The sequence below is a fragment of the Fusarium solani genome, assembly GCF_023522795.1.
Source record: "Fusarium solani strain SB1 chromosome Unknown bctg00000005, whole genome shotgun sequence".
NCBI lineage: Eukaryota > Fungi > Ascomycota > Sordariomycetes > Hypocreales > Nectriaceae > Fusarium > Fusarium solani.
This window is the reverse complement of record NW_027072153.1, coordinates 1,730,835-1,752,534: the sequence shown is the minus strand read 5'-3', so window position 1 is coordinate 1,752,534 and position 21,700 is coordinate 1,730,835. Positions and strand designations below refer to the sequence as shown.

The 21,700-nt window shown below is 50.9% G+C and overlaps 11 protein-coding genes across 11 annotated transcripts; 6 read left to right on the top strand and 5 right to left on the bottom strand.

Annotated features, from left to right (window-relative positions):
* Positions 1 to 500: 500 nt before the first annotated feature.
* Positions 501 to 3,004, top strand: MRS44_008979 (uncharacterized protein; the record flags this gene model as incomplete). Its single annotated transcript, XM_065621133.1, has 12 exons — positions 501 to 818; positions 882 to 957; positions 1,016 to 1,322; positions 1,381 to 1,574; positions 1,626 to 1,711; positions 1,875 to 1,990; positions 2,046 to 2,167; positions 2,226 to 2,317; positions 2,372 to 2,402; positions 2,458 to 2,667; positions 2,720 to 2,835; positions 2,888 to 3,004. 12 exons carry the CDS (start codon positions 501 to 503, stop codon positions 3,002 to 3,004), a joined length of 1,785 nt encoding a protein of 594 aa, XP_065477205.1.
* A 569-nt stretch (positions 3,005 to 3,573) lies between these two features.
* MRS44_008978 (uncharacterized protein) lies at positions 3,574 to 4,982 on the top strand (the record flags this gene model as incomplete). The annotated part of the gene is made up of 3 exons (XM_046284099.2): positions 3,574 to 4,556; positions 4,617 to 4,664; positions 4,718 to 4,982. The coding sequence occupies 3 exons, from the start codon at positions 3,574 to 3,576 to the stop codon at positions 4,980 to 4,982; spliced, it is 1,296 nt and encodes a 431-aa protein (XP_046132440.2).
* A 105-nt stretch (positions 4,983 to 5,087) lies between these two features.
* Positions 5,088 to 5,870, bottom strand: MRS44_008977 (uncharacterized protein; the record flags this gene model as incomplete). Its single annotated transcript, XM_046283668.2, has 1 exon — positions 5,088 to 5,870. The coding sequence occupies one exon, from the start codon at positions 5,868 to 5,870 to the stop codon at positions 5,088 to 5,090; it is 783 nt and encodes a 260-aa protein (XP_046132439.2).
* Positions 5,871 to 6,439: 569 nt separating this feature from the next.
* Positions 6,440 to 8,465, bottom strand: MRS44_008976 (uncharacterized protein; the record flags this gene model as incomplete). The annotated part of the gene is made up of 2 exons (XM_046276380.2): positions 6,440 to 7,635; positions 7,691 to 8,465. The coding sequence occupies 2 exons, from the start codon at positions 8,463 to 8,465 to the stop codon at positions 6,440 to 6,442; spliced, it is 1,971 nt and encodes a 656-aa protein (XP_046132438.2).
* A 685-nt stretch (positions 8,466 to 9,150) lies between these two features.
* Positions 9,151 to 10,008, top strand: MRS44_008975 (uncharacterized protein; the record flags this gene model as incomplete). Its single annotated transcript, XM_046276379.2, has 1 exon — positions 9,151 to 10,008. The coding sequence occupies one exon, from the start codon at positions 9,151 to 9,153 to the stop codon at positions 10,006 to 10,008; it is 858 nt and encodes a 285-aa protein (XP_046132437.1).
* A 953-nt stretch (positions 10,009 to 10,961) lies between these two features.
* MRS44_008974 (uncharacterized protein) lies at positions 10,962 to 11,865 on the top strand (the record flags this gene model as incomplete). The annotated part of the gene is made up of 3 exons (XM_046283667.2): positions 10,962 to 11,325; positions 11,374 to 11,504; positions 11,572 to 11,865. 3 exons carry the CDS (start codon positions 10,962 to 10,964, stop codon positions 11,863 to 11,865), a joined length of 789 nt encoding a protein of 262 aa, XP_046132436.1.
* Positions 11,866 to 12,367: 502 nt separating this feature from the next.
* MRS44_008973 (uncharacterized protein) lies at positions 12,368 to 13,639 on the top strand (the record flags this gene model as incomplete). The annotated part of the gene is made up of 2 exons (XM_046279506.2): positions 12,368 to 12,467; positions 12,606 to 13,639. 2 exons carry the CDS (start codon positions 12,368 to 12,370, stop codon positions 13,637 to 13,639), a joined length of 1,134 nt encoding a protein of 377 aa, XP_046132435.2.
* Positions 13,640 to 14,961: 1,322 nt separating this feature from the next.
* Positions 14,962 to 15,781, bottom strand: MRS44_008972 (uncharacterized protein; the record flags this gene model as incomplete). The annotated part of the gene is made up of 2 exons (XM_046279505.2): positions 14,962 to 15,365; positions 15,412 to 15,781. The coding sequence occupies 2 exons, from the start codon at positions 15,779 to 15,781 to the stop codon at positions 14,962 to 14,964; spliced, it is 774 nt and encodes a 257-aa protein (XP_046132434.2).
* A 736-nt stretch (positions 15,782 to 16,517) lies between these two features.
* On the bottom strand, positions 16,518 to 18,063 carry MRS44_008971 (uncharacterized protein; the record flags this gene model as incomplete). Its single annotated transcript, XM_046280085.2, has 5 exons — positions 16,518 to 16,833; positions 16,913 to 17,222; positions 17,274 to 17,583; positions 17,641 to 17,839; positions 17,888 to 18,063. The coding sequence occupies 5 exons, from the start codon at positions 18,061 to 18,063 to the stop codon at positions 16,518 to 16,520; spliced, it is 1,311 nt and encodes a 436-aa protein (XP_046132433.2).
* Positions 18,064 to 18,733: 670 nt separating this feature from the next.
* Positions 18,734 to 20,275, top strand: MRS44_008970 (uncharacterized protein; the record flags this gene model as incomplete). The annotated part of the gene is made up of 2 exons (XM_065621132.1): positions 18,734 to 18,864; positions 18,916 to 20,275. The coding sequence occupies 2 exons, from the start codon at positions 18,734 to 18,736 to the stop codon at positions 20,273 to 20,275; spliced, it is 1,491 nt and encodes a 496-aa protein (XP_065477204.1).
* Positions 20,276 to 20,390: 115 nt separating this feature from the next.
* MRS44_008969 (uncharacterized protein) lies at positions 20,391 to 21,536 on the bottom strand (the record flags this gene model as incomplete). The annotated part of the gene is made up of 1 exon (XM_046280084.2): positions 20,391 to 21,536. One exon carries the CDS (start codon positions 21,534 to 21,536, stop codon positions 20,391 to 20,393), a length of 1,146 nt encoding a protein of 381 aa, XP_046132431.2.
* Positions 21,537 to 21,700: the final 164 nt, after the last annotated feature.

Genomic DNA, 21,700 nt, shown 5'->3' with positions numbered 1-21,700 from the left:
CTGAGTTATTTCTTGGTGGCGGTTTACGAATGGGGATGATATCGCTTGGCTTTCCAGCGTGTGACTACTTATAGAAGGACCTGATCCCCGCGAGAGGAGAAGAATGCATGGGACTTTAGGATCATTAACGCCACAACTCACTCGGTCCGCTTCCGAAGAAAAAGACAACAGAAGATGCAGCCTAGGCGCGGTCACGTTAAGCATCGACAGCGTTTTATCTGAGTCAGGTTCTGGCCGAGGGTGGTTGTTCGGACAGGCTCGAGTCAGAAATTCATGCGTCAACTTGCAGATGGCTTCGCTGATCCGGGGCCGAGGCGCAAACGCCGCAAATAAATGCGGACCGAACGGAAAGAATGGCATCTTGACGTCAACTCTTGCTGGCATTTGTTTTTGGATAATAAACCCTGCGCGACATCGAGGTCTCTCAGAGTGCATAGGTCTTTGCAACCACTCAAACATCCTCTGCTCAACACATAACTTACAAGTACTACCAAATCAACATGGCTACTCTCAACGGATCAGATGGCAATGCGTCGCCATATCTCATTCCAGGTCTCGAGTTCTTCTCAGACCCAAAGGCCACGACACGTCTGGGAAATCTGTACACCGAGAGGTTAAACGCAGACTTCCACAACGATCCCAAGTCTGGTTACCACATCCCGTTCGTACCCATCGGGGAGCCGCAGAATCGGCGACTCAAGGTCGTGACCGTCGGTGCCGGTATATGCGGCATCATGCTGGCCTACAACATCGAGAAGTTTACCCCCAACGTGGAGCACGTCATCTATGAGAAGAACCCGGAGGTTGGAGGAACCTGGGTGAGAATTTTACGTCTATGGCATACTAAAAGAGCTTAATACTGACTGATTTCATGTGTGCAGTATCAGAATCGATATCCTATGGCCGGCTGTGACTCCCCAACGTGCACATATCAGTTCAATTTTGCCATTTCCCCTGGTAAGCGACGCCACGTCCAACAACAACCTGCAAAACAATGCTAACACCGCGGATTCAGACTGGGAAGAATTTTACTCTTCCTCCGAGTACCTGCGGCGATACATCAACAGTGTCGTTGACAAACTTGATTTGAGAAAATACATCACCTTCAATTCAAGGGTCATCGAGGCTCGGTTTGATGAAGAGAAGGGCACATGGCAGCTGAAGATTGAGCAGACGCTTGCCGATGGCACCAAAAAGATCATAAACGATGATTGTGATCTGCTTCTTGGCGCCGTTGGCATTCTCGATCGATGGGAGCTACCCAAGATCCCTGGCTTGGATACCTTCAAGGGCCGAGTTATTCACTCAGCCGACAGAGCCCAGTAAGATTTATTCCCTTCCCAAAGCTTGAAAGAAGAACCTCAACTAAATAAATTCTAGATGGCAAGACTACACCAAGGACAAGTGGGCAAACGAGAATATCCTAGTCATTGGCTCCGGGGCCAGCAGCATCCAAGCCGTTCCCGGAATGCAGCCCCATGCCAAGAAACTGGACGTCTTTGTCCGCACTCCTCCGTGGTTCTTCGCTCATCCAGAAGAAACCAGGGGTGAGTCGAGGCCTCAGGGTTACAAGTGTGAGTGTCTCGACCTCGTTACTTCGTGACAGTTACTGACTCTCTGATAAGACACGGAGGCGGAGAGAGAGGTCTTCCGGAAGGATCACAAGGCGATGGTGAAGCATTCCAAGGCTAATGAGAACACATTGATGATGGTATGGAAATATGATTGCCTTTGTCCGGGGGAAAAAAACCGAGTTGACACAATTAGCTGCATCATCTGATGGTGAAGCACAATCCCCTCCATCACCGAGCTCGAGAGGTAAGTGAAAGTCCAGGACCCGTCCACTGATGAGCACTTCTGATAAGACTTTTCAGCAAATGACGAAGCGAACGCGGGAGTGGATCAAAGACGATGCCATTTTTGAAAACATCATTCCCAGCTTCAGTGTTGGATGTCGTCGCATTGCCCCAGGAGATCCCTACATGGTGGCGTGAGTAAAGGTCACCCTAACCAAACGCTTCTAGTCGCTGACGTAGCCGATGCAGTATACAGAAGCCCAACGTTCACATGCACTTTTGTGGTGTAGCAAAGGTTGTCGAGGATGGAGTCATTAGTGATGGCGGCGTCAAGACTGTTTGTGACACTATTGTCTGCGCAACTGGGTTTGGTAAGGATATGACGTAACCTCATCTACGCAGCTCGATTTGCTAATCTTGACGGTAAAGACGTATCATACCGGCCTCCGTTTCCGCTCATTGGATTGGGTGGCATTGACCTACGCAAGGAGTGGGAAGAGGTCCCTGCAAGCTACCTTGGCGTAAGTCTGTCTACCAATTAGTAGAACTTTGCTAATTAAGGACCCGCTGTCCAGGTAATGGCACCAGGAATTCCGAATTACTTGAGTAAGTAGACTGTTCTAGGTCAACTAAACATCATCTTGCTGATGATGAGAAACAGTGTACCTTGGCCCAAACTCTCCAGTTGAAAGTGGAAGCATCACGGGTGAACTTGAAGCTCTCGTTTCCTACACCCTCAAGGTCATCACCAAGATGCAGATTGATAACATCAGATACTTTGTTCCCAAGCAAGATGTCACCGATGAGTTCAACGAACATACTCAGAGCTGGTTCAAAGGCACTGTCTGGGAGGAGGACTGCAATGCCTGGTGTAAGTATCAAAGTGGAAAGCCGTCACATACAGCACGGCTGACCAGATATAGACAAGAACAGAAAGACTGGACGCGTCGATGCCATCTGGCCTGGAAGCGCCCTCCATTACCGGGCTGCTATGGAGCAGCCCCGCTGGGAAGACATGGAGATCAAATATCATGGTCCGGTAGGTACATACCATCTTACTTTGGGGGGCTCAGCTAACATGTGCCGGCTAGAACCGATTTCAATGCTTTGGATATGGCTACTCAGCCGTCGATTTAAGCACTGATCCTGACGCAGATCGCTCACCCTACATTAACGAAGACGCTCTTGATCCTCGATTTTACGAATAGCTTCTCGGAGGATATCTCATGGGAGGCTCATGCTCCCCTTCTCCACTCTGGGTGGGCAGATGATCATGGAAAAATGGGCAGCAAGATGCAATATTGCTTCTAGAGACTGGCTGAGTGGGATCAAATCTTTAATCATTGTCAACGTCTGTTTCATGTATCAGGCTATAGAAGTAAAGTATCTGGTCGAGTTCGATCACCTGTTGAAGTTCCATGATTCCAGCCTATAATATATCGTCTCTCGAGAAAGTGACCAATGTTCCAAGTAACCATCCATGTCTTCCACATCAGTAGCGAGGATTAATAACAACCCCGCTCCCTACTGCCGAGGCACTTTTCTCTCGCTCCTCGTCGATCCAGATGAGGAGGAAGGTTAGACCCGGAATGGTAAGGACAAACCCGGGGATCCGGACCGGATCGTCGGCTTCCCCGCGTTTCGGCATCGTAAATCCCCGTCTTTCCGGGGCTACCGGCCGCATATATTTCGTTGGATACTACTCTACTGCCTTGATCATTCGTGTCAAATAACCTTCTTCACTTAGTCAGTAAAGTCAAAGACCGTAGCCGCAAGGATGGGATCAGCCAAGAAGAACAAGGCTTCTACATGCGACATGCCGGAAGACGCCATCAAGGACCGCCGCCTCAAGAAGCGGGAACTCGACCGCAAGGCGCAGCGTATGGCCCGCGAACGAACCAAGAATCGGATCACGCATCTCGAAGCCGTCGTGGCACACCTGAAGCAGGGCGACACGGACTCTCGCATTCTGTCGCTGATGGACCATCTGTCACGCGTGACGAACGAGAGGGACAAGCTTTTGAGCGCCATGGAGTCTCTATCTTTCGTCATACGGGGCCACATTCAAGATGCTACGGGAGGAGCGGACCGAGGCGTTTCCTCTCCAGCGGTCGAGAACAATCCAGTGCTGCCGGCGCAGAGCCATGATGCTACAGAAACAGCATCGTTCCCAGATACTCACGCACCGTCGATCCCGCCCACCGATACCTTTATGGACTTGCTCGATCCGCAGTTATGCCTGGACACCGAACTTGGTCTCCCCGCTTCTGGTACGGGACTTGGCAATGGCGACTTCTCTGATGACCTTTTAACCGACCCATATTCTTCCCAAGAGATGACTATTGTGCCGACACTGCTCGGTACCCTTCCTTGGAACATGCCCCCCCGAGAAGATGTAATTGTCCCACCGTCCACTCCCGAATGTTCCTGCGCCAGTTCCGAGGACATCAACCTTTGGCGAGCGGCCAATGAGGCTCTGACACGGTCATGTTGGGATACTCGACAGGAACCGACGATGGAAGATGCAAACTGCGAGGATGTAGTCATCCGCGCCATAACAGAAGGATGGGAGAGCGTTGAGAGTAGAGGTATCATGATGGAGTCTTGGTACAGGCTCCGAAAGCTTGACGACATGTTCTGGCACAAATGCCAACCAACAGAAAGGCTAGCAATCTTGACCCTGATTTCTTGGTTGATCGAGCACCCAGGAGGCCCCAGTCCAAAGAGACAAGCTTCCCTGCCAAGGTGGTTACGGGCAAGGTAGGTCATATAACCCCCTGAGAGAAACAGCCAAAGACGGCCAGCTAATCCTCCTTCAAGGCCATCTCAAACTTTGCCACATTCACGCGCCATCGATTTCTTCGCCTGGTAAGCGGATCATCCTAAGATGGAGTAACCATTTATGCTCACGTCCTATCCAGGCCGGGACTACGAGAACGATTCGTCTTCTTCCAACATCAGTACTGCGCGAATCTCTTCTGGTACCTGTTCCTATCCAACTTCAAAATCCTCTGGCCTTTTGACTTTCGCGATACCTACATGCAGAACTCCGAAACTGGCGAGTTCCATCTATCCCCTCATTTCAAGCAGTGCATGAGCGATCTTGGCTCCTGGACGGTTGGGCAGGGTTTCTTTGAACAGTTTCCTGAGTTGTATGCCGATATTCAGATACATGCAGCATCATAGACGTCAGGGATCAATACAAACACACGAGGATTTGCCCGTTAAATATTCACGTGTCCATATGTATGGGTATGAGACCAGGAAAGGATATGTTTCCTGCCACTAACCTCACATGAGCCCCCACAAAGTTCCCATCACAGTCCAGACAACACAGCCCCAGATTCCAGACCCCAGGACATTCCCCGTCAGAGTAGAAGCTGAGTTACCGCTATCGTTGTCCTTATCCTTCTCTTCAGAGTCGGAATCTTTTTCCTTCTTAGCCTTTTCCTGGGCTTCCTCCCATGTGGGCTGAGGCTTTGCCTTAAACTCGTCCGAGTTACTTTGAACAACACTCTCTTTACCAACAACCATCTGCTCACCGGCGACTGCACGATGGTCTTCATATTCATATCCGCAAGCCTCGACCACAGCCCCGCCCAGCTTCTCGTCATCGCCGGAGCAGTCCCCTAGCAAACCCTCCCAGCACCGCATGATAGGTGTAAAGGCCAAGTATCCTGCCTCGCCTGCCGGGATTCCTGGTTTGAAGACCCTAAAAGGCACCAAGACCGTTTCGTTCAGGTCAATCTTGGCTCTCCTATCCGACGAAGCGGCCTCCTTGACGGCATCCAGAACCGGTTGGATGTCCGAGACGGAGACGTTGACGGTCGAGTTGAGCGTGAGGCCCATGGTGTATCGGTCAACCTCACAGACGTCATCTTCTCCCTTCTCGCGAGCTAGCTCCGTGGTGCAGTTGATGTATTCCGATGTGCGGAATGTCTTCAGTGAGGGCACGGTATACCCTTTGTTCCCATGCTTGCCTTGGGGTTCAAAGGATGTGCAGGAGCGCTTGGAGAGACACAAGGCCCGGGTAGGAAGAAGAGAGAGTAGAGCAATTCCGACGATTGACTTCATTGCGTGGGCTTTGGTCCTTGGTTGTTTAATTACTAAGACTAGGGAGATGAGGGAGCCGCGTACAACATGTCAACTATATATACATAGAGTGGCGTCATCTTATACGAGTTCTGCATTCTCGGCTCCACACTCATTACCGTATCTCTCTAGCAATGGCTTCAGATGATTTAAAATAATATATCTGAAGGGATTCCTGGCCACTCAGCAGCCACCTCCACAGGATCTCTTGCTGACCTTGAGGCTCGAGCTTGTGGTAGGATCGACGGAGGAAGTAAATGACCGGGTTGTTTATTGGCTACGAGTTGCATCGCCACACGTCACTGGAGTGCAAAACTTGATTCCCCGCGCCAGCTGAAAGGGTCTCCATGTTGTTGGTCGACTGTCAAGCATGTTATTGACATCATAGAGTGAGACCAACACAATGCCAGAGCTGAATTTATGAGTATGGCTAGCCTCGGCGATTCCCCGAAATTGATATTGAACCATGCACTGTTTCATCATCTAGGTGTATTCTTCAGGCGACAGTCTATCTCTCTTCTTCAATCCCACCGGTCATAGGCATCATATGGCTATTTCGTCCTGTATATCCCATAGCCTCCCTCATTTACTTCCATCTTCCCCTGCATTCTGGCCGCAAGCACATCGAGCTTCTCCACATTCTGAACCCCAGCAATCCTGAGCTCCTCCTCTTTCCATCCCCTCAGAGGATAGAACAAATACGGCAACACAGACGCCTTTAGCAGGGGCACTCCTTTCACGAGCAAGATGTTCCAAACTAACAAAATAACCATCAGAAATGTTGCTGCCGCTGGAAGGATCAGCCACTCCCAACGCACCACTATAACAGGCTCCCTGATGTATGCAGTTCCTTTCACCATCTTGGCGTCTTTGTTGTCTCCCGGGTTGCTACTCCGGAGCTGGTTAGTGAGTGTTGTCGCGATGTCACTGGTCAACTTCTCCATGTCGGCCAGTTTAAAGATAAATCCTGCATTCAGCGGAGTCGTGAGATCGACCTGGGATCGGGGACTTCCATTCGCTTGCTCCGTCATGGTGACACTTAGCAGATGCTCTAGATAGTACGGAAGTCTTCCCTCAAGGGTAGAAGCTACCCAGAAGGTTTCGTCGCCATCTGGTGTTCCTAGGATGACATAGTTGATGCGAACGTCTTCGGATAGCCCGGGCTGATCGATGTACTTGAGCATCGTATCGGTTGATTTCTCAGGCTTGGCATCGATGGCTTCGCTTGATGACTTGACCCCCTTGAAAACGCGCTTGCACCATTTGAAGTCTGCAACAAAGACTTCTGCGTCTGGTGGTCTTGACCGTCCCTTTCCAGTACTGACCCATGACCCATTCTCGTGCCGTATGACGAGAAGCTGGCCGAGCCAACCATCCATCGACATTGACTTGAATTCGGTGTGCAAGATCTGGGTATCTTCATGGTTCTTGTACGCAGCGTTGTTGAGGTATCGTAAAGATGGTTTCTCGTCTTTTTCCTTTTCGAGTTCACTCTGCTTAAGCAGCGGAATAGTGTAATTGCACTGCTGGAAGTAAGAGTTGCTCTCCGATTCTTCACATTCTCGCGTGGTTTTATCGGTGACGTTGTGGAGGGTACTGCAAACGCCGAGGGTTGAGAACTCGGGCCACTCGCAACGAGTTGCTGGCGATGGACATTTGAAGTTTGGCTGGAAAGGCTCCCCGGCAAGGGCTGTAAGTATAGATATCTGTATTGCCGGGAGGTCCCCGTTGAGGTTCCAAATCTGCGCTGTGTGTCGCCGTCAGCATGGCATCTTGTCAGGTGTGAGGGGCGGTTAGCTTACAGCTCGCGCCCTCTCGCTGTAGGAAGCTCTTTGAAGAGTAATTTTGGGCTACGCCCATCTCTGCTGTCACATTGTCCAACCTTCTCTCCTTGATGGGAAAGTCTAGAATCTGTTGCGCACTTGGGTCTATCCCAAGCGATAAGATGGTGATGAGCGCAAGGGCACAGCCTAGCTTTGACTGCAGTGGAAGAGTCCAGAACATCATGAAGGAACCCCAAGGTCCTCGGCTCGCATCGTCAAACGTCTGCAGATAGGATAGCGGACGGGCTCGTGTGTAGATGAGTCTCCATTTCAGCTGGCTCAAACAGCTTGCGATTGGCACCAGCAAGGCTGATTTGCCCACGGTCGTGAGCACGGCGATGATGGAGTTGGGTTGGATGGCTAGGGGCCAACTGTCTCGCGGTTTACCGTTCGCCTCGACCAGAACTCCCACGATGAGGCCGAGACAAATGACGCTCACGGCAGCGGCTCCAATATCCCACCACCACCACCAGTCGAACGCCTTGATGACCTGGCCCTCTTGCTCGGTCGGTGGTTCCAAGGGGTGATACTCGGAAGATGGTGCATCTTGTGAGATTCTCGAGGTATTGTCGACACGGGAGCGTACGGTGCTTGCACGAGACACGGGTCGCAGAGGAAAGTGTTCGCCGCTGGCGGTTGATGGCCGCGAAACTAGGCTAATGCTAGAAGGATCAAGGTCGATTGCGGAATCTGCAGATGAGACTCCATTGTGCTGGCCATGTTGCAGATATCGGGGTGGATGTGACCGCGACATGTAGACGATTTTTGTGGATGTAGTTGTTCCAGGAGATAAGACCACAAGACCAGGAGGATTGTGAGTTTTGGTCGAGATAACCTAGTTTTATGGCTGAGCATAAAACCAGGCTGTGAAAATGCGCCGCATCCTATATTCTTTTCTTAGAACCAAAGGTTGCACTGCAGTCCTACTCAGCCCCCGAAACTCTGGCTAAGCAAGGTGGGATGTGCAGACACCCGCATCCACCAAGTTGCCAAGAGTCGCCTCTTCTGTACCCAATCATTCTGTTGTAGGAATCTTGTTGCCGCCGAATGGGCTTCGACTTGGTCTCTCCAATCTTCTGCTTGATGAATTTCGGCCAGTCAAATAACTTCATCGCTCAGCCTGATTGCGCTGCCTAGAGATCCTCGCTGCACTTGAAACTAAGCCACTCGCCCCCAACGGGTGACCTGAAATGGCCGGCGCGTATGTGCCAAGACTGAACCGCCCACGGTGCAAGTCGATAATTGTCTGAATTTCGTGTAAGGCTGTTTTCCATTTCTTACTACCTGGGGGAGTTCAAGATGGCCCATCCCTGTTAGTCGTTCCTCCTGACAACAGACCATGTAATGAGGAAAAATGACGGGTCCACCAAGTTACCCTTCAACATCTTGCACATCAAACTTGATCAGAAACCATCGAGAATCTACCAGCATTGGCACAGATGGATCCCGAAGCATCCGAATCTTCCTCAACTCAGCATCATCACCAATTTGTCCTGGCATCGGGGGCTTCGGCACACATATGGCAGTGTGACTCCTCTCGGGCGATACTGATCCTACAACATGGGTTTGGAGAATATGCTGAGCGCTACATCGTCTCCCATTCCCAGCTCATACTGAAACTGAACGCGGGGAGATTCGAGGTCTGGGCACTCGATCTCTGGGGCCATGGCACATCTCCAGGGGATCGCAGCATCGTCGACGTGGAAATGGCGGTAAAGGATCACCTCGAGATGCGAAGCCGGGCTGATTCGCGAGGATTGCCTGTTTTTCTCTTCGGACACTCTCTTGGGGGCCTCATCACCGCTGCGAGTGTGGCAGAGAACTCTCCATATCACACAAACGGAGTTATCCTCTCGAGCCCGGCTCTGACAGAGGGTCTGCCGTTGCCTGTCGAGTATCTGGTTCATCTTCTGGCTTACTTTATACCCACTACGCAAATCCCCACACCAAAGGCTTCTGCAGACGACTTGCGCAGTGACCCTGAACAAGCACGGCTGGCTGCCGAAGATGAATCCAAGTACAAAGGCCAAATCTCGTTCCTGGTCGCATCCAGCGCTCTGCGAGTGGTAAGAAGACTATGGGCAAGGTGTGGCGAATGGACTGAGCCAACGCTTGTCATCCACGGCACCAGCGATTCACACGCCCAATTTAGGCTAAGTGAACGCCTGGTACGGGATATTGCATCGACGGACAAGACTTTTCACCCTGTGGAAGGGGGATATCACGAACTTCTGAACGAAGAGAGGCCCGAAGAGACTATCAAGCTCTTGTTCGACTGGTTAGAGAGTCACATGTAAAACTCAAAGGCCGGCAGACTCATGACAAGGGGGGCTTGACTTTTCTAGAAAATATTTTTACAACGTTCTGGTTAAGCAAGCCGTGAATCAAGCCAACAGCAAAAAATCCCCACAGAATTACCAAAATCTATCTCGTACAAGGCCGAAGAAGCGTAGCTTCGAGGTAGGATCATGACAGCTCAGAGGGGACAGTGGGTGGACCCCGACAACCACCTCTATAGAACTCAACATTCTTGACCGGTGGTCACTCGGGCTAATAAGCCCATGCCTGAATTTCATCTTACTTAAAGTACACAACAGCTTTAGGCAATTTTCCCGCATTACCTTCCTCCGAGCTACTCACAAATGGGCAAGTCATCTGCCTCCCATTCGCCAACAACTTGTCAAGTCCGATATTTGAAACTTTAAACGAATAACAAGATGCCAGATCCTTGTCGAATCATCTAGTCTTAATGTCTATGGAACGGTCCAGGCCATCTTCTGATTCGACCACGCCGCCCTGGGCCGCTATATTTGTTTCAAACAAAGGAGCCTTGCATTTCAGCTGTCAGAATCGAGGCACATCTCCGACGCTTGGTTCAACGCGACCTTCCTCCTTGAAACAAAGGCCTAGACTTCCCCAGGATCAACTCCCGGCTTGCACTTTATGGATCGGCGCAAGGGTTATCCCGTCTTATTTGTAAATGAGAAGGGGGACATTGGCTGTGTCACTCTCGCGTTACTCTAATGCGAAAAAAAGAGGCATTTTTTTCGGATTGGTGAAGCACGGCGGCTACAGAGTGATTAATGCTAGAAGGATATTGGAGGATTCTTTTTGATCGTCTGAATCAACCCTGCTCTGGAGTCGAGTTTCTGGAATATAAAATGGGCTAGTCCTTGCCTTTAATCGAGAAAGATATTCAGCAAGATATACACCAGCATCAACTTCATCTCAACTCTTCACATCATTCACAATGAAGCTGTCTCTTTTTACCATCTCTGCCCTCGCCGCGTCTCTTGCAAGCGCCTTCCCCATCACCGGCGACGACGTCAGATGCCGTAGCGGTCCTGGAACCAGCTACGCCATCAAAAAGACGTTCAAGAAGGGCACCAATGTCAAGATCACGTGTCAGACAACGGGAACCAACGTCAAGGGTAACAACATCTGGGACAAGGTTTCCGAGGGATGCTATGTCTCGGACTACTATGTCAAGACTGGCTCCAGCGGCTTTGTCACAAAGAAGTGTCCCGGCAGTGGTGGCAGCTGTGGCGCACCCAAGTCTAATCAAGCCACTGTGAACTTGATTGCTAGCTTTGAAGGTTTCCGAGCCAACATCTGTATGTGCTGCCTAACTTATCACTCAAACCTATGCTGACAAGTAATAGACAAGGATGCGGCTGGCTACCCTACCGTAGGCTATGGTCACCTCTGCTCAAACTCCAAGTGCACCGACGTCAAGTATTCCATTCCCCTCTCTCAGGCCAACGGCAAGAAGCTTCTCGCGGATGACATGGCGGTGAGTCACCAACCTTGAACCCATACCATCGTACTCAAGAAGCACATCTAACTGGTCACCTCACCAGAAATTCGAAAAGTGCATCACAGCCATGGTCAAGAGCAACGTCAAGCTCAACAAGAACCAGTACGGCGCCCTGGTCAGCTGGTCCTTCAACAACGGATGCGGTGCCGCCCAGACGTCCACCCTCATCAAGCGCCTCAACAAGGGCGAAGCTCCCAACACGGTGATTTCTCAAGAGCTTCCAAAGTGGGTTTACGCAGGAGGCAAGAAGCTCAATGGTCTTGTTCGCCGTCGCAAGGCAGAGGTTGCTCTGGCCAAGAAGGCGACGACTGAGAAGGCTTTGCCGAAGAGCTGCTAGAGGGATGAACGGATCGGGGTTGGTACAACAAAGGGGAGCTGGGCGGTTAAGTAGTAGCACAAACAAACAAAAACAGTCATTCTTAAAAGCCTTTGACGACGTGTCCCTCGTAAACAGATTCCACAGAGGTCAAAAGAAGCTCAACGTTGCCCGTCAGATGACGTATCTGTACCTCCAAGACAAGCATGTACGACATCGGAGCTCCATTCAACAACGGCGCACGCCGGCAAAGGAATCGCCCGTGGAACATTGATACTCTTCACATTCCTCAGCTTCCGCCCACGCACAAACTCAAGAGCATCATTGGCTGGGATGGGCCGAGATAGGCGATCGCCGCGGCCCGCTGGAGATAATCTCAGATAACGGGCTCAGCTCCGTGTGGCTGATGACTCCGGCTCTGACATAAAAAGCGCTGACGTCCCCCAGCAATCTCAACTTTACCTCAAGAACAGCACTCAAACCTGCAAATTACTTCAAAGACCTCTCAATTAACACTCTCGCAATGGCTTCACAAGTTGTCGTCACCCCTATCGCAGCTCCCGCCGGGTCAGCCATTGACTTTGGTGCCACTGTCTCAAATGTTGACATTGAGAACATCACTGGTAAGACATGAAAAAGACTCCAACTTCGTCATCAATTGAAACCACAAAAATAGTGGGAGAATACCCGTGAAATCGGTAACCTCCTATGGTAAGGCATCAACTCTCAGAACAACAAAGACAGGCACTAACATGGTGCAGATGCCGACTTTGACGTCATCCGTGAGGCCTTGTTCACCCACCAGGTCCTTGTCTTCAAGAACCAGAGCCACGTCTCTCCCAAGGCTCAGTATGAGATCACTCAGAGATTCGACCCCGAAGCTACGGGCTCTTATGGTCACGGCAAGACGTTGGACGCCAAGCGATCCATCCTTCACCCAGACCTCAAGACGGTCCCGCATCAGCCCCAGGTCCAGGTCATTGGCAATGGCTTCGTCGAGGACTACGAGGGTCTGAAGAACATCCAGCTGCGACATCCCCATCACAAGACCTTTCACGCGACCGTCATCCCGCCAGAGAAGGACCTTGACTTTACTCGCTTCTACAGGTGGCACATTGACGCCGCCTTGTATGGACTCGCCCCTCCTGTGGTGACGTCTCTCCTGGCCGTCCGTGTTCCTGGCGGACGTAAGCAGACCCTGGTGTATGATGACGGCTCCGATGAGGAGCTGACTGTTCCTCTCGGTACCACTGCCTTTGTGTCAGGTTACGCCATGTACGACAGACTCTCACCCGAAGATCAAGAGTTTGTCCGCACCACCAAGGTCGAGTACGCTCCCCATCCATACGTCTGGATGAGCAGTGCCAAGTCTCGCTCCGACGGTCTGGGCTTGGTCTCGGAAGGAAAGGAAGTCCCTGTCGAGGATCTTCCACCTGTTGAAGAGGAAAAGATCCAGATCCTCCCCATGTTGTGGCGTAACCCCGTGACAGGGCAGCTTGCACTTCAGATCCACCCTTCAGCCGTCCGCAAGCTTCACCTCGCCGATGGCACAGTCATCGATGACCTCAGCGAGGTTCGCGAGCGCGTGCACCAGCTTCAGCGACCTGGCATCGCTCCCAAGCTGGTGTATCCTCACGACTGGGAGCAGGGAGACTTTGTGCTCTTCCACAACCGAGGATTGATCCACTCGGTGGTCGGAGCGTTTGCAGAGGATGAGGTTCGTCTGTTCCGGCAATGCAACATTGCAGGAAGCCAGCTTCCTCAAGGACCAGTGCCAGTTTCGGCTGCTGCGTGAAAGCGAGTCATGGGGTCTCGTTTTGTGATGTCAAGGTTCATGTTGCGATTTCAACTTTAGGCAGATAGTTTTGATACCAACTAATTCAGTCGTTCCGTTAAAACTTGGCAGGTCTCCCTGATTCTTAAATATGTTGAGTTCAGGCAGTTGTCAATTTATTGATTCCCAATGCACCCTTGTATGAACAGGCCGAGCACTGTTGTTTCCTGTCGGAGTCCTTGGACAACTTGAACTATCATCCAAATAGATTTAGATAGACTGGGTTTTGGCATAGTTCTATTCATGGAAATAGGCTTCACCATTATAGCCAACTTCTGACTTGATTGAGACCATGCCAGAACTCGCCGCAAAGTTTAAAGGGCAATTGTTTCGGGAGGCCAGCACAAGATGTTCAATTGCTCTGCCACGGCATCATCCAAACTCGCCACCCCGTCCAGCCATGCCCGTCCAACCTTGTGCCGTCTCTGGTCTCGCCCCGGATCTGATCCCCTAGGTCATTGCTCCTTCTTCGAGTCCTCTCATCTTGATGCGATATCGCGTCCACCAATCCTCGACTTAAACCTCGGACGGAATCCTCTTCGCTGCGCCTTCTTCAAATCCTCCCGCCTCGATTGCGGCAACGTCTTCATTCTCGGCTCGAGCTCTGTGCCTGCCTCTTCGTGTCCTTGTCCGGACCAAAAGACCCAGAAAGGCTCCCCTCACGGGTTTACAATCTCCTGCAAATTGTCAGGGATCGAGGAGGTTTACACATGGGCCTTGCCTCTTAAAGGAGTTGCTTACCTTGCCGGGAGATATTATCGCCCTCATTCTTCCTTTATTCTCATGCAACTCTCGTGCGCACGTCTGGGGGTCAGGGGCCCAATGCTTGGCCAGCTTTCCGTAGAGGGGCTCTCATCTAGGCGCCCTATTCGTCCCCTTCTCTTCTTTTCTTCTTCATGGATAAAGTGGAGGTCTCCTTCGGATCTCAGCCGTCTTGCGGATTTCCAGCGTTCAACGTGTCGGCGCAGGTGCTGCGTTCTCTGGGGACCTTGCGTTAAACCCCCAGAGACGCAGTAGATCAGGTAAGCCCGGCATAATTTCTGATTTCTCTCACCGTGTTCATGGGGGAAGGGTAGGAGGGGAAAGGAAGGGATAGAGATGTAATATTGCACAAGCCATTGAGAGGAAAGCCGCTGTATTTATTCCTGAAAAAAACCAAAGTTTGTGGGATATGGACAGTTGTTCCCTCGGCCAAACTCTGACTTTGACTTTGCTTGCTCATGACATACTTTACACTTAGTCTTACACCACAACAAGAGTCCTCCTTTTATACACAGCATAAATCACACTGATCCCATCCATCTCTTAATCTCAGAAACACCATCCCTGAACAGCAAATCCGCATACGCCTTGTGAAACTCAAACATCCACCACGGCCTCAGGGGCTTGTTCACAGACGGATTGCAGGACATGGAATGACAGTGAACCTGCACCATTTCCTTCCCCTCCTCTTCCCTCGATCTCACGACTGCGAACCTGTGAACGCCACCGAACCAAAACTTGTCGCTGCCAAAGCCAAAGTCGATGTAGCTTTCAGTGCGGTCCGCTCCATCCTTGAGTTGTTGCGTGGCCAAATGCGAGTCTAGAGTTTGAAAAACGCCGAATAGAACGGTGTTGATTAAGGGAAGCTTCGTATCAGAGAGGTCCTTTAATGACCAAACGTCGGTCCTCGCCACAGGTGCAGCTTCTATTAAGAGTTAGCTCTGGTCAACTAACCCAGAAATAATACTCACTTGTGAAATGGACGAGGTTACGACCGAGGGTCTGAAGCGTCCTCCTCTCAGGCCCTATAACGGCTCCTCCAAAGTATCCCTTGACAAACTTTGCCAGCAAAGCCTCGTCAGACACATCATGGTGCTGAGAGGGGATGTCAAGGGCGATGAAGCGCGAGTCGGACACGCGAGCATGGTTTCCAGCATTGACAATCTCGCTGACCGACTTCGACTTCTCAAAGGACTCGGGTATCGTCTCGAAACGTGTGATTTGCCCTCGATCGACTAATTTCACTCGTCTTTGCACCATGAAGCCGTATGTTCCGCCCACGGTCACCGCAGCAACCAAGGACGTCGCCAGTATCTTTCCCGAAAGGGTTCGCAATGCCATGTTGATGTTGAGAGTTGAACAGAATGTGATATTTACAACTATGATAAGTGAAACAAGAAATTCATCTATTTATTTGGAATCCTTTGACTCATTGAAGGAGGATCCTTTGAGATGTCATGGCTCACCTGAGCATTGGCATCCGGTTCTACCCGCAACGCCTAGACGACCTTGGGAATGGCCTCCACTTGAGCCCCAGAAATATCGGGGGCAGAATTGCTCCGCGACAAAAGAGGCGCAAGCCACACGGCTTGTTTAACCATGAATTCTCCCGCTTGACAGGTCACGTTTAACCTCTTGTATATTCTCAGCCAACCGCTTTGCTTCCAGCTACCTCGTATATCTATCCCTACAGACCCGATTGGTTGTCGTTGTCATGTCAAGAGACCCTCCACTTAACCATTTCCATCGGATCAAGGCGTGTATATCATCGGTGGCTCTTTGCCCCCCTGATGTTTTCCCTGTGCAACTCGCTTGTTGTGAACCACATACACCACTATCTGGATCGACGCAAACACTATACCCAGAGACACCATAATTATCATTGTTCGGAGGCCAGTTTGGTAGCTAAATCATCTTGTCAGCTTACCCCTACAATTGAGAAGGGTTCCTTACAATGGAGTGTCGCTCGCCTGGAAATATTGTGTGCCAACCATCAGCCCGCTAATTGCTGACATTACCCACATCCTGGACATTTCATCAGCTTTCAACTCCGTATTCATCCGGCAACAAGGGACACCTACGCAATAGCAATACTTCTCTCACCCGCCTCACGACAGTTTAGTTGAACCCAAGAGTTATGTACGGGGTGATATCCAACAGCAAAGCTGTTGACGGCCGTCCATAGCCCCCACCTCGACCACTTACCGACATGAGGATGAGCCTGTCGGGCTACGATCAACGTGATGAGGTAGCAGATGTGAGCCCCGACGACGGCTCCGCCGCGACGGTTCGTTCGGTCGCTTAGGTAGGCAAAACCGAAGACAACTGGGAGGGCCAGGGAGGCGCCGACGGCAGCGAGGGCGTTTGCGGCGATGCGGTCGAACCCAAGAGCCCTTATGACTTATTAGCTTGCATTCGACTCGCAATATGTATCACAAAGGGGTGTAACAGTTGTTGAAGCGAAGCACTTACATGATGATCGACGGTGTGTAAGTGGTCAAGGGCGACCAGGTTGAAAACACAGCAAAGGTTGACACATAATGCGGCCAACGACGATAATGCGTCACCGTCTTCCAGACCAGCTTCCAATCGATAGCCAGTCCCTGAACCCCCGGACGTTTACCTATCCTGTCATCCCTCTCGAGTCTCCGCTGAAGTGTCTCTTGTTCCGCTTGAGAGAACCGCACGAGACCAGGGCCAACCAATGGTCGAGGGACATCAGGACTTCCAGGAAGAAAGCCGAGCAATATGAAAGAGACAACCACTGTGAAGAGACCTTCGACTGTTATGCAGTTAGCATTGTCAGTATAGAGGAATAATAGAGGCAACACACGTAAGAAGAGCCACTGCCATCCCCGGATGCCACGAGCATTGTCCAGTTTCAGAATACCAGAAGCCAAAATCGGACTAATGGCGTTGCCACCAAACATTCCAAAGAAGAGCACCGATACTCTCTTAGCAAGCTCACGCTTGGTATACCACGTCGACAAGGTATAAACAGCACCAGGAATGTACCCAGCCTCGGCCAGACCTAGCATCAGACGCGCAACCAAGAATCCAGCTCGGTTCTTAACAAAGACCTGCATGGTAGCCACCAGACCAAAGATGAAGACCTGGGCTGAAATCCACTTGCGTGGGCCGAGCTTTTGGGCTTTGTGTCAGAATAAAGTGCTTACAATGTATGGGTATTAGGGGCTTACCCGTTGAAGTGCCATATTGCAAGGGATTTCCAAGATGACGATCCCCATAAACATGAGTTGATTTCCCAGGTTGATAGTGTCTTGTTTGACCTTGATATCCGCGGCGAAGCCTCCGGTGAGGGCACTCGCAAGGTTCATACGATCCAGTTGAAAGACGAGAAGACCTAGAACTAGGAGGAGTAGAACCGAGGAGTCCACTCTGTACCCAAGTTAGTATTTCTCGATTTGTCTGCTGGGAAACACCCACTTTCTCCTCGCCTTGGCCTCCACAACGGGATCCCATTCTATCTCGGACTGTGAAACTGAACGAGATGGGTCAATTGTTGATTCATCGCCAGTCCCATCTTGAAATGTCTTTTCATGTCTCGTTTCGTTGACGTTGTGGTTATTCGCGGCCGAAGGGGTAAGGACAGAGGCCGTCATCTCGTCGGATCTTTGTGATATGATTTCAACCCACAACCAGGTATATCATATCAAAAAAGAAAACATCAAGATTCAGAGATAGACGTGTCGTCGATTTTGAGTCTCGGAGGTCGTCTCTAATACCACCATGTCGGGACATTTCTAGCTCCACCACGCCAAGAATCACACAATCCGCACTTGAGATGCCATCAATCCGTCTAGAACTGGGGAGGGTTGCAATGTCCGAACCCCCCTTGTATCAGCCAAACTCGGTCATTGGCCAATCCCGAGATCGTCGGGGGCATGAAAGGACAAGAAAGCTGGTTTGAATCTTGCCCAGGCACTCTCCAAGACCTCGGCCATGTCTCCTCAGATCATGGAACCCGGGAAGCGAATAACAGACTTCCAGAACAAGTAATAAGGTGTGGATCGCGCTGCAATTGATTCCAAAGACCTAAGGCGCTAGCAATGACGTGCTTGCAGATAACCCATTCACAACGCTTGACGTGAAACGACTCGAACCACGCCCACACATTAGCGTATCCGGAGACTTGGGCCGGGGTGAGTTCGTCGGTCCTTCGGGTGCGCCTCGGTGTACTTCTTAAACTGCCAATGACATTTAAGTAGCCATACACTGCGGTCTTCGTTCCGTATTCAGATTCGTTCATCATCGATTTAGCATCACGTCACAATGGCAGTGAAGCGCGTGGCCGTCATCGGGGCTGGTCCTGCTGGTGCCATCACAATAGATGCATTGGCACAAGAAAAGGCCTTTGATCTCATTCGAGTCTTTGAAAGACGTGAAGGTCCAGGAGGATGTTGGTAAGTAACTGTCCTCTATCCCGCTTCCAATGATACTCACACGATATCCAGGATTGGAGACTCTGGTCGTCCTTCAACAGTCTCAGACTTTAAAAGTCTGGCTGACAGGACGGCCGATACTCCTCTGCAAGTCCCAGAGCATCTACCAAGCTATACTCCCAAGTCGAGCCAGCCTCGCTTCACAGAGTCCTCGGTCTACCCCTACCTAGAAACCAACATTGACCACCTGCCCATGCAATTCAGTCAAGAACCCATCCCAGCTGAGACCAGTGAGCGTTCTGTCGGGATATACGGTCCTGAGACACCGTTCCGCCACTGGGATGTTGTGAGGCGTTACATCAAAGCTCTAGTTGAACGGAGGGGATATGAAGACCTTGTCTCATACAACACGACTGTCGAGCGTGTCGAAAAGATTGGGTCTGAGTGGAAGGTGACCTTACGAAGAGAGGGCAACGAACGTGACTATTGGTGGGTCGAGTGGTTTGATGCCGTCGTCGTTGCCAGCGGACACTACTCTGTCCCATATATCCCAGCCATCGAGGGTCTCGATGAGCTCGAAAAGTCACGCCCGGGAAGCGTGATTCACAGCAAACACTTCCGTGGCAAAGATCTCTACAAGGGCAAGGTAAGCGTCCCCTTTCGAACGATGCCAGATCCTTCAACTAACCTATCGAAGCGAGTCGTCGTTGTAGGAGCATCAGTATCTGCTGCTGATATTGCTTTTGACTTGGCCGACGTGGCTCAACAACCTGTCCACGCCATCACAGTCGGGCATACATTCAATGGCTACTTTGGAGGCGAAGCTTTCAGCCACCCTCATATCCAAAACCATCCCTCGGTCACACGTGTTCAAGGCCGGGTCGTCCACTTAGCAGACGGAAGCTCGATCCAAGATGTTGATCACATTATCTTTGGGACCGGCTACAGCTGGACTCTGCCTTTCTTACCTGCCGTACCAGTTCGAAACAACCGAGTCCCAGGCTTGTATCAACACATCGTGTGGCATGATGATCCAACATTGCTCTTCGTCGGAGCAGTGCAAGCAGGATTGACATTCAAGGTCTTTGAATGGCAAGCCGTCTACGCCGCCAGGTTGCTAGCCGGCCGCGGCACTTTACCAGATGCCGAGGAGAGGCAGCGTTGGGAAGAAGAGAGGATCAAGCAACGAGGGGATGGTGCCAAGTTTGCCCTCATCTTTCCCGACTTTGAGGACTATTTCGAAAAGATTAGGGAGTTGGCGGGTGAAGGAGCCGAAGGTGTTGGGAGGAAGCTGCCCAAGTTCAAGAGGGAGTGGTTCCGTGCTTTTCTGGAAGGTCACGAGCTGAGAAAAAATATGTGGAAGAGGTTGAATGAGGCAGCGAGAAACGGACACGGGGAAGCGTCAGATGTTGGAGCAAGATCACGCCTATAATTAGGTGGTCAAGTACATTACAAAGACATTCATCTCAATTATTCCACCAAGTATTAATCCAAGAATCGACCACAAAGAGAATGTGCTGTAAGTCACAAAGAAAACAAAGATTAGTTTACATCGAAGCATGCCTCAAGTGCTTGCCTCCAACGTATCCCTCGGCTGTATCAACAAAAAGCTTCCTCCCCTTGACAAACGACACCATGAATGAGAAAAGCTTCCAGTTCCCGATCTGACCCGTGGCGTGTTTCTTTCCGAGAGAGATAAATATCATGGCCTTATTCGCCGGCTCGTAAGACTTCATGGAGCCTTGTCCGGTCAAGGTCGCGTCCAGCGCTGCCGCCATGTGAATGATTTGGTTGTCGGTAATCGTGAGCTGCTTCGGATCGATGTTGCCAATATCCCCAATACCCCAGATATTTTTCGTGCCAGCGACTCGCATCTTGTCGTCCAGCTTCAAATTCCCGTCCGGGTCCAAGAACTCGTGAGGCAGAAACCCAGTGTTGAGTTTGATACCGTAAAGGGGTAGATACAAGTCCGCCGTGAGGGTGCTTCCATTCGACAGCGTGAGATCCGTTTGTTTGCCATCTTGGCCGTCGTTTGTCTCAGTCACTCGGGTTCTGTATATGAGCTTCACGCCAAGACTCTTGAGGTCCTTATCCACTGACGCTCGAACCGAAGAAAGGGCCCCTTCCAAGGGTTGGTCACCACTTATCACGAGAGTGATATTCTTGGACTGTCCGTATCTCGCTGCCAGCTCTCCTGCAACCTCGATACCAGTAGCTCCAGCGCCTGCAATGACAATCGAGATGGACTCGCCAACTCTCTTCTTCAGGTCTTTCCATGCCGAGAGGGTATCTTTGTGGCTTCCGATGGGCTTGAGTGGCAAGTTGCTGGCTAATCGAGACCCAGTTGCAATGACCAGTTGATCATAGACAATATCGCGTCGAATGCCTTCTTCCGAAGAAACCTGCACAGAATTCGCCGCAGGGTTGATCTTGTCTGCTTTGCCAAGAACAAACTCGAAGCTCTCGGAGGGGTATTGCTCAAAAGCAGGCTTGATGGGGAGGAAAAGTTGGTCGTCCGGGATGGCGTCTGGGATGATCCCACGTGTAGCCGCAACGTTCCAGAAAAAGTGACTGTTTGGAGATACGAGTATCACCTTGAGGCCAGAGACTTTGGGAACCGTGTACTTGAGGAGCTTGTGGGCCAAGGGGAGACCAGCCCAGCCAGCTCCGAGAATGACGACCGTCTTGGCCATATCTGGTTGCTTCGAGTTGGCTGAGATGGAATGATTATTGAATAATAGATAGAATAAACATACAGTCACCAACTGCGTGTGGCCAGTGGACAGTCGAGATGAAGCATTTATACCAGACTCACCATCGGACAAGAGGTTCGGTGATGGTTATCACACTATACAAA